Source organism: Nothoprocta perdicaria, unplaced genomic scaffold (assembly GCF_003342845.1).
Source record: "Nothoprocta perdicaria isolate Ctin4 unplaced genomic scaffold, notPer1 scaffold_5, whole genome shotgun sequence".
Taxonomy (NCBI): Eukaryota; Metazoa; Chordata; class Aves; order Tinamiformes; family Tinamidae; genus Nothoprocta; species Nothoprocta perdicaria.
Genome location: NW_020455754.1, coordinates 6,144,989 through 6,158,064, shown reverse-complemented (window position 1 = coordinate 6,158,064; position 13,076 = coordinate 6,144,989). Strand labels below are relative to the sequence as shown.

The 13,076-nt window shown below is 39.6% G+C and overlaps 1 protein-coding gene across 1 annotated transcript in view; it reads right to left on the bottom strand.

The window, feature by feature from the left end:
• The window catches only part of CLINT1 (clathrin interactor 1), a 41,951-nt gene extending 29,218 nt beyond the window's left edge, over nucleotides 1–12,733 (bottom strand). The window contains exon 1 of the mRNA XM_026047483.1: nucleotides 12,683–12,733. Coding sequence (XP_025903268.1) covers nucleotides 12,683–12,723 — 41 coding nt within the window. The 5' untranslated portion in view covers nucleotides 12,724–12,733. The remainder of the gene's footprint in view (nucleotides 1–12,682) is intronic.
• Nucleotides 12,734–13,076: the final 343 nt, after the last annotated feature.

Here is a 13,076-nt window from a genome sequence, read left to right as displayed (position 1 = left end):
TGTATTTTGCAATATTCTGTATTTTGCAACCTTCCCCTGCAATAATCTCGACAGCAATAAACTCAAGTACAGATAACACCTATAAGCCAAACCAAACCAAGGAATCTGCAGTAGCTGTTTTAATACAGACTTTTGTCCTGGAAAGCATTTTATAAGACAGAGGCAGAAGCTGCACTAGACTTCTTGGATTAGGGGAATGGAAGGAGAATACAAAGATTTATATAAAATCACCACACTACTGGCTCATCACCAGTTTGTTTTCCTTCATCTAATCAAGCATCTTTCAGTAGAGATATTCAGTAGGTCAGACACACCCTGGAGAACTTTTTTCCAATATTTGAGTTTGTCTATAAACAAAACAAACATGTAATTTATTGAACTTATTTCTAGATATTCTAGAATTAATCCTATAGTTCCTAGTGTTTGTAAACAATATAAACAAACCCCATAAAGCAAGAGAACTCCATACCACACACCGCAAAAGTCAAATGAACACCAYTGCTCCCAAAACTTCTCAACATCCCCATTTCAGGCCTTTTACTTRAAAGTAATTTAAACAAGGGGAATTTGTGCTGATTAATCTCGCTAAAGAGAGGCCAATCAGCTTCTCAAAACCAGTTCATTGCTTTAAACACCTTTCTAGAGCTTTCTTTTAAACAGCATTCCTCATCTTTCTGAAAAATACCAACTTTTTAATTCTGCTTCTCATGAAAAACTTCTAAATCTAAATGTGCTATCACCACTATTACAAGCATGGCTCTGACGATAATAATATGAACCAGAAACATTGTACTGCTCAGGATCATGTRAAGTCTCACTACTTCTGTCTTTAACTGAAGCAAATGCTGATGATCTAAATATTTTGTCTCAATACAGCACACTGGTAAGCTGTTGTTTGGCCTCACTGGAGTAAATGAAGCCACTCATTGCTATTGCATTTCCTGCCCACATTGCCTCTATCAACCATATGGTCGTAAGGTATCAAACGATAACAGTCCCTCTTCCTGTTCTCTCTCCCCTCAAGCCTTTGGTCCTGAACTTTTAGTTCACAGAACACAAGAACTGTGAATAAAAGGTTTGATTTGGTTAACAAAGCTACTTGTTTCCCTCTTCAGCCTAGCCTGCATTATTTTGTACCTGAAATAGAGTTCCACTAACCACATTGTCTTAAAACTGCACATTGCTGTAGGAGACCTAACCAAAATTTTGTGAAAAGAAGTTTACCCACCTTATCCTTCAACCTTCTAAATATCTGTGCAGAAACACACAGACAGTTTAGATTTTCTATCTGTGCTTGTTTAAACAGCATTCTCTGTTTCTGACTCCTTACAGTTTCTCCTCTCACCTTTTACTGGAGGATTCAGTGTTTGAGACCTGAAACTGCAAGGATGTCTCAGGAAGAGGTTACTGTGGCCAAAACGTAGTTCAATTCTAGCTTCAGTATAACTTTCCTCTACAAGCTCTCTCATTCCACTAAGCACAGTTCATCTGAATCCCTCCTGCCCCCATCATTTTCTCAAGCATTTAAGKCACTTTCTGATCCTGCATACACCACTAGCATTACTTCTGACACTCTTACTTCTYGTCTTTATCCTCCTAACTCAGAGCTCAAGAACCTCACTCCTACACTTGCCAATGACACTGCTACTTGCACAGACTGTAGTCAGCAGCTTCTCTCCAACATTTCCTAAAAGCCTATCCAACAACATTGTAAAGTCTGTCAACCTCCTGCTCAACAGGCAAGCTGCTAGGTTTTTTTTTTTTTTTTTTTCCAACAACATTGTAAAGTCTGTCAACCTCCTGCTCAACAGGCAAGCTGCTAGGTTTTTTTTTTTTTTTTTTTGCATATAAATAATGCATTTGTGACTCCAACTATACTGCTCACACCTGTAGCGCACCCACTATCTTTGAACTGGAGTTCCAGCATCAAGATAGGTGCTTGCTATACATGCCTACATTACCCTACAGGCCCAACAATTTCTCCTTTCATTACAAGACTGATAGCCTTAAGATTCTTGGAAGACCTGAAYTCTGGGATTCTTATGAGGATATAGTATTATAGACCAATTTGCCATTTTTTGTCTTTGATTTCAAGTTTTTGTTTAGAAAATTATGAAATAGGACTATATGATCACACGAGGGTAACTGCTACAAGAAGCAGAAGAAAACCCACATCAGGAAAGCAAACATCACTGCTCCAGGCATATTCAAGAAAAATATCCAATTTAAATACATTCAATTATAGTCACTAGGAATGACACAATTGCTTAGTTATCAGTTTATCATATTGCAGCCACCAAATTAACAAAAAAGGGTTTAAAAGAAGTCTTATCTTTTCCTGTTTCAGATTGTGCATCCTTTTAAGAAGCCAAATACTACAATGTTGCTTTCTTCCTACAAATGTAGCTACTTCAGCATGAAGCATCATAATCCTAAAATACCTGTTTGTCATTGCATTTTCCATGAAGGCAGGCTGCAATCTAGAAACCCTTCTATTACTGTATTAAATATCTGGGCAAAGTAACTTTACTTGCAAGAAAACATTGGCTCATACTTTATGGTTGAATGTCACCTACCATAAGACAGTAAGGCAAGCAATGGACACAAGCAGAATGCACCAAAGTGAAGCTTCAAGATACCRGCATTATGACATTAATATTCAGTATTTTATTAACATTTTTAGATTAGTACCTCACATTAAATAAAAGGAGCAACTCAGCAACCAAATCCTTGCAAGTTCACAAAAATGCCTTTTTACCCAAAGCTGGCACTCACATGCTAAAACAGTCTGGCAAATCAAGTATAAATTTACTTTCAAAATGTCAAACATTGTTTATTTGTGAATGACAATGAGCTTCCTCTCCTTTCACAGGTATTTTGTTAAACTGGTTCCTCCAGGGGATCAAGTAACTCTTCTGGCCTAAAATGTAACAAGAGCTGTTTCCTTTTTCCCCCCCCGCCAAGAGACCCAATTTCTGTCCGCATACAGAAGAAAACTTCAAATTAAACAATGATTCAACATTGAAGATATTATTTTAACTCATTAATTTCAAAAATTACCTTTTTCTTTTTTTAAACAGTCCAATGTTGGTAACTACAGAAGTAAACTAGTTACAGTATATTAYACATAAAGAACAGAGAATGGTAACTTAAAGGCTGAGTCCACTTTCCAATTAGAATTCTATCAACAGTAAATTTTCAGGTTGTTTCACGCAATTCAATCTTTTTGGTGACACAGAAAGAAAAACTGCTGTGTTCTAAGTTAACTCAGATGCTAAACACCTTTCAACAGAAAGTTTTCCCATCTCTTTTTCCAAGATCATATGGAATATTACAACAAAACATGCTAAGAAAGAATTAAAGATGACAGCAATCATTACAAAATCAACTCTATTAGCAGAAATAGGATACTAATGAAACTGATTTTTCAGTAAGAGGCATCTACCCACATCAGCTCCAATAAAATCACCAAAGGTTATGAGAAGCTTTTTCCTTSTCTTTCAATTCAAAATAGATTTGGAGAAACTCAGCTAAATGGTCTCATGGAACACAGAACACACAGCTTCCAATAATCACATACAGATGTATCTGTTTTCTCAACTATAAAATTATGCCATGAGAGGAAACATCAAATATCCACTATATACACATTAGATGCTTCCAGATAGCTGGGGGAAGAACCAACAAAAGGGTATTATTGTTATGAGTCAGGATGGAGCAGAGACAAAAACAACATACTTCTTCAGTCCCAATGGGTCTCATTATTATTACAATGTATTAAAAAAAACATGCAGGTCAGTCTCATTAAGCCAGTTGGATATACATTAATATTTCTAATTGTATCCCAAATGAGCCAGTTAATATCTATTAAGCATGCAGGTTGTATTTAACTGGTTAGGATGATATGACAGTATTTGGATGAAGAGAAGGAGTATGACAGTTTTCATGCAATTGCCTTAAAGCACAAACATGCACTGGAGATGCTGTTTTGTCACCTTAGTTTGGTGTTTATTTGTAAACCAACATCAGGCAGGAAGATTTAAACTATTTAAAATTAATACTCTACATATAATACCACTTTTACCATTTTGTAACTGAAATATATGTCCCTAGTATTTCTAATATAATTAGCTACTCTGCACCCTGCAAAGTACCGTTCTGCACAGCTACTGCACCCTGCGATATTTCCAACCTGAAAGATTTAAAGTGGAACCACAGTTACAAGGAATACAGTTATGTATTTCAGTTTATATCTTTTCTCACAAGTTAGGGACCTGAATAAAATGAAAACATACATCTTTCAAAACACAACAGTTACACAAACATGGGAAGGTTGGCTCTGAGCTTGAAGCAGCGATACACACACAAAAGAAGAAATTTAAATTTGGAAATTAAATTTGTGATTTTCTTAGGGCAGTTTTGCAGGTAACAAATCATTAATGGCAGAGTTTCTAAACTGACTTAAAGCTATGGAAAACTGCACCCTCATCAAAAAAGAGGACCCAGCCCATCTTTCTATCTCACCTCTATCAGCATACGCACTTGCAGCCCCATAAGCAGCTGCTTAGGGTGGTGCAGTGCTGATCCATTTACAAATGGACCCTACAAAATAAAAGGTTGCTTTAGGTGCATCGGCAAGCTAGCACAAGCAAATACTGACCTACACAACAGAAACGCTCAAGGAAGGCAATAACACTGAATGGTCGTATATGAAAGTGGGACAGTCTTTTTCCGTGGCAGAAAACCACATCCTAAGGGTGYAGTTCACAGCTAAACCTGTCCTTGCCTTCAGTCCAAATGCCTTCAGTCCAACCTGTCCTTGCCTTCTTACCCAAATACCATTCCCTCCTTTATGCCAGTACAAATATTTGTGCAACCATGGAATCAACTATACCAAGGAACTGATCCAGCCAGGAATTGAATTGGCAAAAACAACTGGTTAGTCTAAGGKAGATATTCCCTGCTCAGGCACAAGATTCACTGGTAGCAGCCAGAGGCGGGCTCAGAAATGTGCAGCCTGTGGCAGAAGGAGGACTGCAATACCTGTCAGTGTCAACCTACACATACACTGACTGTGAAACCTTAACCTAAGAGTTCATTGCTCAAGCTAGCTCGTATTTGTGCTAAGGTAGTTTAAGACTTCAGCACAATTAAAAGGAGATTCAGAGACGTATTTTTAATGTCCTCTAGTTATGCCGGCTTTAGCTGTCTCTCTCCTTTTCCTTTCCACCTTGATACTGCTCCCTCAATTGAACCACACAGCTTCATAATAAACCAGATGATGGAATTAATCTGACTTCGAAACAACCAAACAAGAATGATCTGAGCTGTTCCTCTAAGCAGTTCACTGCTTGGTAAGTCAAACTGACATACTTTATAGCAAAAGATGGAGGAATAAGTAATGGATATTTAATCCAATCTTATAAAAAGCTCAAAACAACTTAAAGAGCTTCCAGAAGCACTACAACTTTTTAATCGTTTCATATGACCCTATCTTTACTGACGTCCACATCTTTAAAACAAAGTTATGTATCCAAGCTAGAACTGGATCTCTGCTTTTCAGAGAGGGAAAACACAGGGACCGTTTCTTCAAAAAAAGACTACAGAGAACCCTTAAAATAAAACTTCTGCTATACTGCAGCTGTTTATTCCTAATGGAGTGGGTAAATAAAGCTCAAAGTTGCAGACCACAACAGCTGTGAATCTTTGTCTGCAAATGCACCTGTACCTGACCTATGCCAGGGAGATGAGACACACTACAAGCAGCTGCAGAAAAATCTATTGCAAAACCAAACGTGTTATTTACTTGGTATATTTTCTACAAATTTAGTCTTCCTTCTTCTGACCCTGTATTAGTTTTGCATTATGAAGAGAAAACACAACGAAGTAAGCAAGAAAACAAGAAAAGATTTACTCTACGTACATGTTCGTTTTAGAAAAAAGGCAGCTAAAGGAAACAGTGACCCTACTTTTTTCCAGTGTCACTCATTTAAGTCAAGGAATTCTCGAGGTATGTTAATACTTTCTTAATATTAGCTAAAAATACACACTAGTGGTTTTGAAGTTGAGGCACTCAAGCAAAATATTTGAGCATATAAAAAACATTGCTTTAAATATTCTTGTACTATGGTTTGTGGACCAACTGTGGCCCCAACTTGAGCATAAACAGATAAGTTTAAAATGAAACACACAACTTCTCTAAGAAATACCACATTTGTATCTTCTAAGCCTACTACCATGCAAGGCATAAAGTGAAATTCAGGAATCAGATAATGCCAAAGACTACATTTTATGACTACCATTGTAACGCTTACAGCCGCATCTTTAAATGGGCTATTCTGATCAGAGACAACAGTGGTCTATTTCACAATACTTAAATACATAAGCTTTCTAACATACACCTCATTTAGTTTCCTTGAAAACACATGTGACCCATGCCCTAACTGCCTAGCATTATGCAACATATTCCAACTATTGTTACTTTCTATAATTTTTTATTTAAGGCAACAGTCATTTGAAAGAGCTCAAACAAAAGCACCATTTCAGGACCATGCTTATTTAGTCTGTGTATTTGGTCACAATTACCTTATGCAAAGCTTTGATATATACTTCAGCCCATACTATTTGCTTACTTGGATTGCACTGCTGGCTGAATATTTAAACATGAGAATGGAGCACCTATGTACATGAGATAAGAACAGAATAATTGCAAAGATAGTTATTACTGATACTAGATTCTATGGGCTAAAAGTTACAATTATTTGCTCCTTCTTAAAGGAGGAGTGTAATGCTTTTGAGAAGCTTTCAAATGAGGCAGGAACACCTCCAAAAATAAGGACCAAGGCAGCGGCTTCATAGATACAGCTATACACTAATGCAGCACCAAACAATATGCTTGAATAGTCCTCCTCTGCCTTCCCAAGAGTATTGCTTTTCTCGGACTGCCTGATAACTGAGCAGAGGACAAGTCCTTATAGGACTGGAGATGATAATAATGACCTTCCTTGTAATAATGATACAAAATGCTGTTGTTAGAGCAGTTATCAGCAGGACATCTCTTAAGCAGCAATAGGAGAATAACTCATGCAGTGAGGGTTAAGTATCCCTTACATAAAACTATGAAAGGGCTTACTGCTCTGAAGATTTTGCTTATGCAAACCAAAATAAATTCTCACCATAAAGAAAGCTAAATGATCCTGGAACAGAAGCGAGTTTACTGTAAGGTCAGAGAGCAACAGACTAGTATTAAACAGTTATTTATCCTTTTGCTGGAAACATCATTTGAGAGACCATTTACCATAATACCTGTTATTACTAAGCTAAACCATATGATCCTTTTGTTCTTCGGACTAAAAGAAAATTGCTTGTAAACAAGAACAATTATAAACATAAGCACATTAAAAAGTGAAGAATGTAGCTGGGCAAGATTATTTAAAACTCCCAGCCAAGCAATAAGCAGTTTCCCACTTATATACTGGTCAAACACAAGCACGCTACAGGCAGTAAGCAACTGAGTGTTGAACATAAGCTATGTAATTGTAGGGTAAATTACTCATGCATTTATTGTATTAACACATACAATGCAGGCCTAATATGTGCTACATAGAGCAGCATGAGACCCCGTGAGCCAGTAAATCCAGTCTCCACGTTCCCCAGATCACTGTAACTTGGTTCACTTGACAACTTTTTATTTCTCCACAGTTGATATGTAGGGGTGATCTTTGCACTTTTGTTGTGGAGCAGAGGTTGCTGAATTAGCTTGCCCTGCTTTAGGCTACAATGGCTAGACTGCCTTTTTTTTTTTTTAATTATTATTGCTCTGCATTTCTCTGCAATAACTATGCAAAACAGTAAATCACTGTTTTGCCAGGAATTTACCCTCTCTTTACACTGCTTCACAAACCTTGCAAAACATCTACGTATGTGCAACACAAACCCTACTCTACAAGGGAGTGCAAATTCAGTGCCTGATTGGGAATATAATGGCGGAGTCTGGAGCAGTATCAGCAAAGCAGGCACAATACAGCTATTAGGGACAAAATAACCCTAAATAGGCTTAGTGGGAAGGGGGTAAGGACAAACAGTACTATGGCTGTCACGTTCTTAACACTAGCAAAAAATTCACACATAGTCTTTTCAGTACATTCCTGGGAAGCTCCAAAACCCAGCTACAACTATTTCACTGTCCTAAACTAATTCAAATGAGCATCTGGATTACAGTCCTTTATACATGCTCATCTGCCACCTTGACCAACTTTTTAATTAGGCTATTTCTTTGCTCTTTGATGTGTGGAAAGCATTTAGAATCATCTCTCCCATACTCTAGGTCACCAAAGCTAAATATGGTAATGAAAATTCAAAGGAAGCACTTGTAAAGTTATCACCTTATGACACAAGCAGCAGTTTAATCTTCATGGGTCTAAAGGTTAAGTTTTTCCTTCTACCTTAGTTACAGTGTCCTGCTTACCTATGACAAACTAGTCAAAACATTAAGTTGTGACAACATCTTTTATTGACAGAGGAATTATTTCAAAGAGATTTCCAAACAGCTTTGCTAGCTACATATGCACAAACAGGTTTTCTACTTTCAGCATAAGGAATAACACAAAAATAATTCATTCAGGAAAATACACTAAGAATCTGAGCAGGCTCTGCTCTAAGGAAACAGGAATTCAATAAAGCTGAAGAGCGATGTGATAGCATCTTTTGAACCTGGCAAGAAGGCCAAGTTAATGTCTTCACGCTGCTAAAATCATTTTAGCAGGTTTTCTTAATATTTCTTGTTTTATTCTTCAAATGATATTCTTCTTTTCAGAAGAATAGCCCTGAACATTCTACATAGAATACAAAGCACTACATACTTGTCTAACAAGATTAAATAAGGAAGTTTCCAAGTTGCACAATATTCTACACTTCTGAATCCAAGACTCCAGAATTAGATCTCAGGGAGTACAAAGTCTTCTGCCAACACAGCTGTTAACACACCAAGGGAAATAGGTGTTTGGGACCTTTACTGGTTTGACATTCAAAGCACAGATACACCTATACCAACCAAAACATGACATTTCTGTCAAACTCTTTCCACACCATAAATACATTCCCAAGATTGTAGAGTTCAGGACTGGCCACTTACAACTTTAAAGCCTCATGCAAACTGGTCAAATATGGGGCTCAACTGCAAACTGCAACCAAGAAGGGCTGTTTGGGAGCAGAGTGCCTCAACCTCCTGCTGCAGGAGGTAGCAGAACATCCAGGCCTTTGGGGACTGCTGTTAGCTGGCCACTCAGAGCCAAGGCTGCACAACTCATCCTGCAGTAGCAGTGGGATTGCAGGACAGCATTTAGAATGCTCTGCAGAATGCTCTTAGAGCTCACATTCCTACCAGCTATGCGAAATATGTGGCACACACTGTGACACAGAGAATTTGGTATGCAGCTCATGAGATCAGAAAAGCACTGTGCACAAGACAGCCAATTTAAGGCACACATTTCTGTGGCTGACCTCRCCTAAGTCTATGGCAACAGAGAATTTAACAGAAACTCTACTATGCTACCTCAGCAATGACTCAAAATTGCCACCTTACTAAGTGTGTAGTACGGGACACCCTATATTTTTCTTGAGCCATCAAAAACCTCTACCATTTAAACAGTTTACAGTTACAGCATGTACAAGCCCATCACACAGGGCTGCATTTATACAGTGCACTTCCCAAGTTACTCTCGGCCAACTAGACAAAAAAGAATCTATGCAAGTGAATGCTTAAAAAAAACTCCCTTCTAAAGTTAATTTACATTATGAAGTAGTGTCAAATACAGAATTTATTCCTAAAAAAATAGAAAATTTAGACCTCTACCTTCTAAACTACAAGCTAGCCAGACAGAAACTCTGTCTAATTCCATACAAGAGAGTGCTTATGCACTTTGCAACACTTGGAAAGAACAAGAGCAGAAATTTGACATGTGTTTAGAAACCAGAATAAAAGTTTAGGACAATATAATTCTAACTAGGTATAAACTGTATTAGTCATTTGCTTACCACTCCAAACTATTTCRTAATATCTAATAAAAAAGAGATCCTAGTGAATTGTATCTAATTCTAATGAAGGCACTTCAAAACTGAAAAGGGGGGAGGAGTTGTATTATCAACTATTGAACAGACAGATCACACTATCTTGTCATAACTCGGAGCAGTCTAAATCTAATATTCTATTGTAGTCTTTCTAAATTTCAAATAAAAAAAGCTATGGCTTTATATTACAAATAACTACATCTTATGCAGATGCTGACCTATATTTCTAATTTCTAGGAAACGCTATGATAAAAGTAGTAATGGTGATTCTAGAGTGAAGAACTGGAAAGCAGACCTACCCGACTGAACTTGACTTTCTCAGTTTCTATCAAACTGAAGAAAGCATGAAAATTAAAAACTTCAGAATGATCAGCTATAAATCTGAATTATTTCATACTTTGCTATCATTTCTTAACATTTTTAGGTCCTAAAACTCCGAACATTTTTAATGGCTTATTTACTGTAGTTTCTACTTCTTAAGCAACTAGGTATTTGCTCAAACAACCTAAAGATGTTATGAAAGTTTAATAGTGACTTAGTCATATCATGGCTTTTACATCTTTTACATACTGAGGAATCAGAAATTTAACACAGGTTCTCCAACTTGACATATCTCTGATCTAATCAAGTTGCCAACCACCCAAAAGCCCAAGCAATGGCAAATTGAAAACAGATGAGCAAGCTAAAGTAATGTGATAAGCATCAGCTGAACACAGAACCAAGACAGAGTTACTATCACCAGCATCTTCCCACCCCCAAACTATCAAAGTTTGAAATTTAAGGCTATTTGCATTTTCAAAACTGTTATTTAATCATATTCCTTAAGGAAAGAGACATTCCTATTAAAATCTGACATGTCCCTGCCACAGCACCTGCGATTACTCAAGAGAAGGATAACACTGCACAGCCTCTTCCACAGAGAATTTTGTATCTCATGGCCTTAAGACAAAAGGCATCACAACAGATCTGTTCCAAACACAATGGGACTATTGATTTTGATGCCCCTAAGTGCTATTACTCCGCAGGCTTTTTTTTAAGCTATGCAATCCACTTCCCTTGGATAATATTATTCTCTGAAATTGAAGACTGTCCCAAAGGTTTCTTCCATGATTTTTACAAGTAATTATTCTCTTCTACTTCATTTAAAAATCAAAAGCCTTTCCAATACAGATTTGGATGCATATTCAACTAACTGCTTATGAACTATATTTAGAAATGTTTTAAATATAGTAAGAGTGGGGAGCAGTGTTTTATCAATCACTAATACCAATCAACTAAAATTACACAAGCTAAACTTAGAAGAGCTGGCTTTTCCCGAAAATGTCCTTTCAGGACTTGAAATTCAATACAGGCCTGCTATCTGGGCCCTTATATATAGTCTGTAGCATCATTAAAACTATTGTTCTACTTTAGCAAAGGCTGACTTTTTCCTGCAAGAAGCTGATGGCAATAAAGGTAAACTACAGCCTTGGGAGAAGTCTTACTCACAGTGGTTTTTAAATGTCATCTCTGACTCTTGGTCTAGGAAAGTCTCGGCCAGATATACAAAATCATGAGCAGAAGACAGTCATCATTGAAATTGACTATCATAAAGTTAACATTTCTCATCAGTTTGTTGCCTTCAAAATAGGGCCTCAATTCTGAAAGGCTCACCTTGACTTCCAAAGCTGGGCACAACTCTACGATCACGTAATCTGATCTGATACAGTCTCACCTACTGAACTTCGGCCAGTTATTCCTCTAATCCTGCAAAGTCAGGAGAAAGTGCTCCCAATTTGCTCCTAAAGACCATTAAATATGTAGTTTTAATACGCAAATACGTAGTTTTTCCCACACCAGATCAAAATTTTCTCATTAAGTCAAGAAGCAACAAAAAACAACGCAATAAAACATTTTCATATAGCAACAGGATGATGGTGATTTCTCCCACCCCTGCCAAGTTTAGAGTGGGAGGAGGTTCTACTGAAGGCAAGAAGCCTGCAAACACTTGAACTATTTAAACATTTAAGGGCTGGGATAGAGTATTTCACTCCTCTACCATACCCCACCTTGCAGGCCCAAGGTGGTGAGTCAATAGCGACTGCAGCAGTGAACTGTCCTTAGGGAACAGGAACAAAAAAAAAAAAAAAAAAAAAAAAAAATTATTAAACTCCGGGAGATCCTAGGGACTTTGGGAGCACTCTGAAAACTGACTGCTGTACAGGTGGTTCCCAAGTCCCCCTCTCCTTTCTAGAACCATATTCCTGTTTCTTCTCACACAGTCTTGTTGCCATGAGAGCAGTCCAGTTTTGGGGGCTCACTCCCCAGCACCCCGGCAGGGCAGAGGGAGCCCAGCAGGGGCAGCGCAGCCCGCCCAGGGCCGGCAGTGCCCGGGCAGGCCCCCAGGCCCGACAGGGAGGCCCTGGCTGCGAGAGTGACCACAGGCGGCTGGGGACAGCGCGGGGCAGCCCCCCGGAGAGGGGACAGGGAAGGGGGATCAGCCAGGGACGCMGTGAGGCGGCGAAGAAGGGGGGAGCGGCCATGTTGTGTGTGTGGAGGGGGGAAACGGGGCGCGGGCCCCGCCGAGGGGGCCCGGGCCGCCCCGGCCCCCGCCCCGCCCGCCCGCCGTACTCACGCCTTGTCCACCAGCTCCCGCACTTTCCACATGTTGAGCATGGTGCCGACCGCGCGGAGCCCTCCCGGCCTCGCTGCCCTCCGCCGCCGGCCCCACGAGGCGCCGCTCGCCGCGCTCCGGCCGCCGCCGCGCCAGGCCCGCGCCGCCGCCTCTGCCAAGCGAGGGACGCGGCACCGCTCCCGGAAATGAAGGGCCGCCCGCCGCGCGGCACCACGGGATATGTAGTTTCCGCGGCGGCCGCGCAAAGCCTGCTGGGAGCTAAAAGCCTGCAGGGGGAAGAGTAGTGCCCGGTGGAAAGTGCGCGCTCTGGGCGCGAGGGCTGCTGGGAGTTGTAGTCCTGCATGGCGGCCGCCCGGCCCGGCGCGGCCTAGTCGGACCCGACCCCGACTGACCC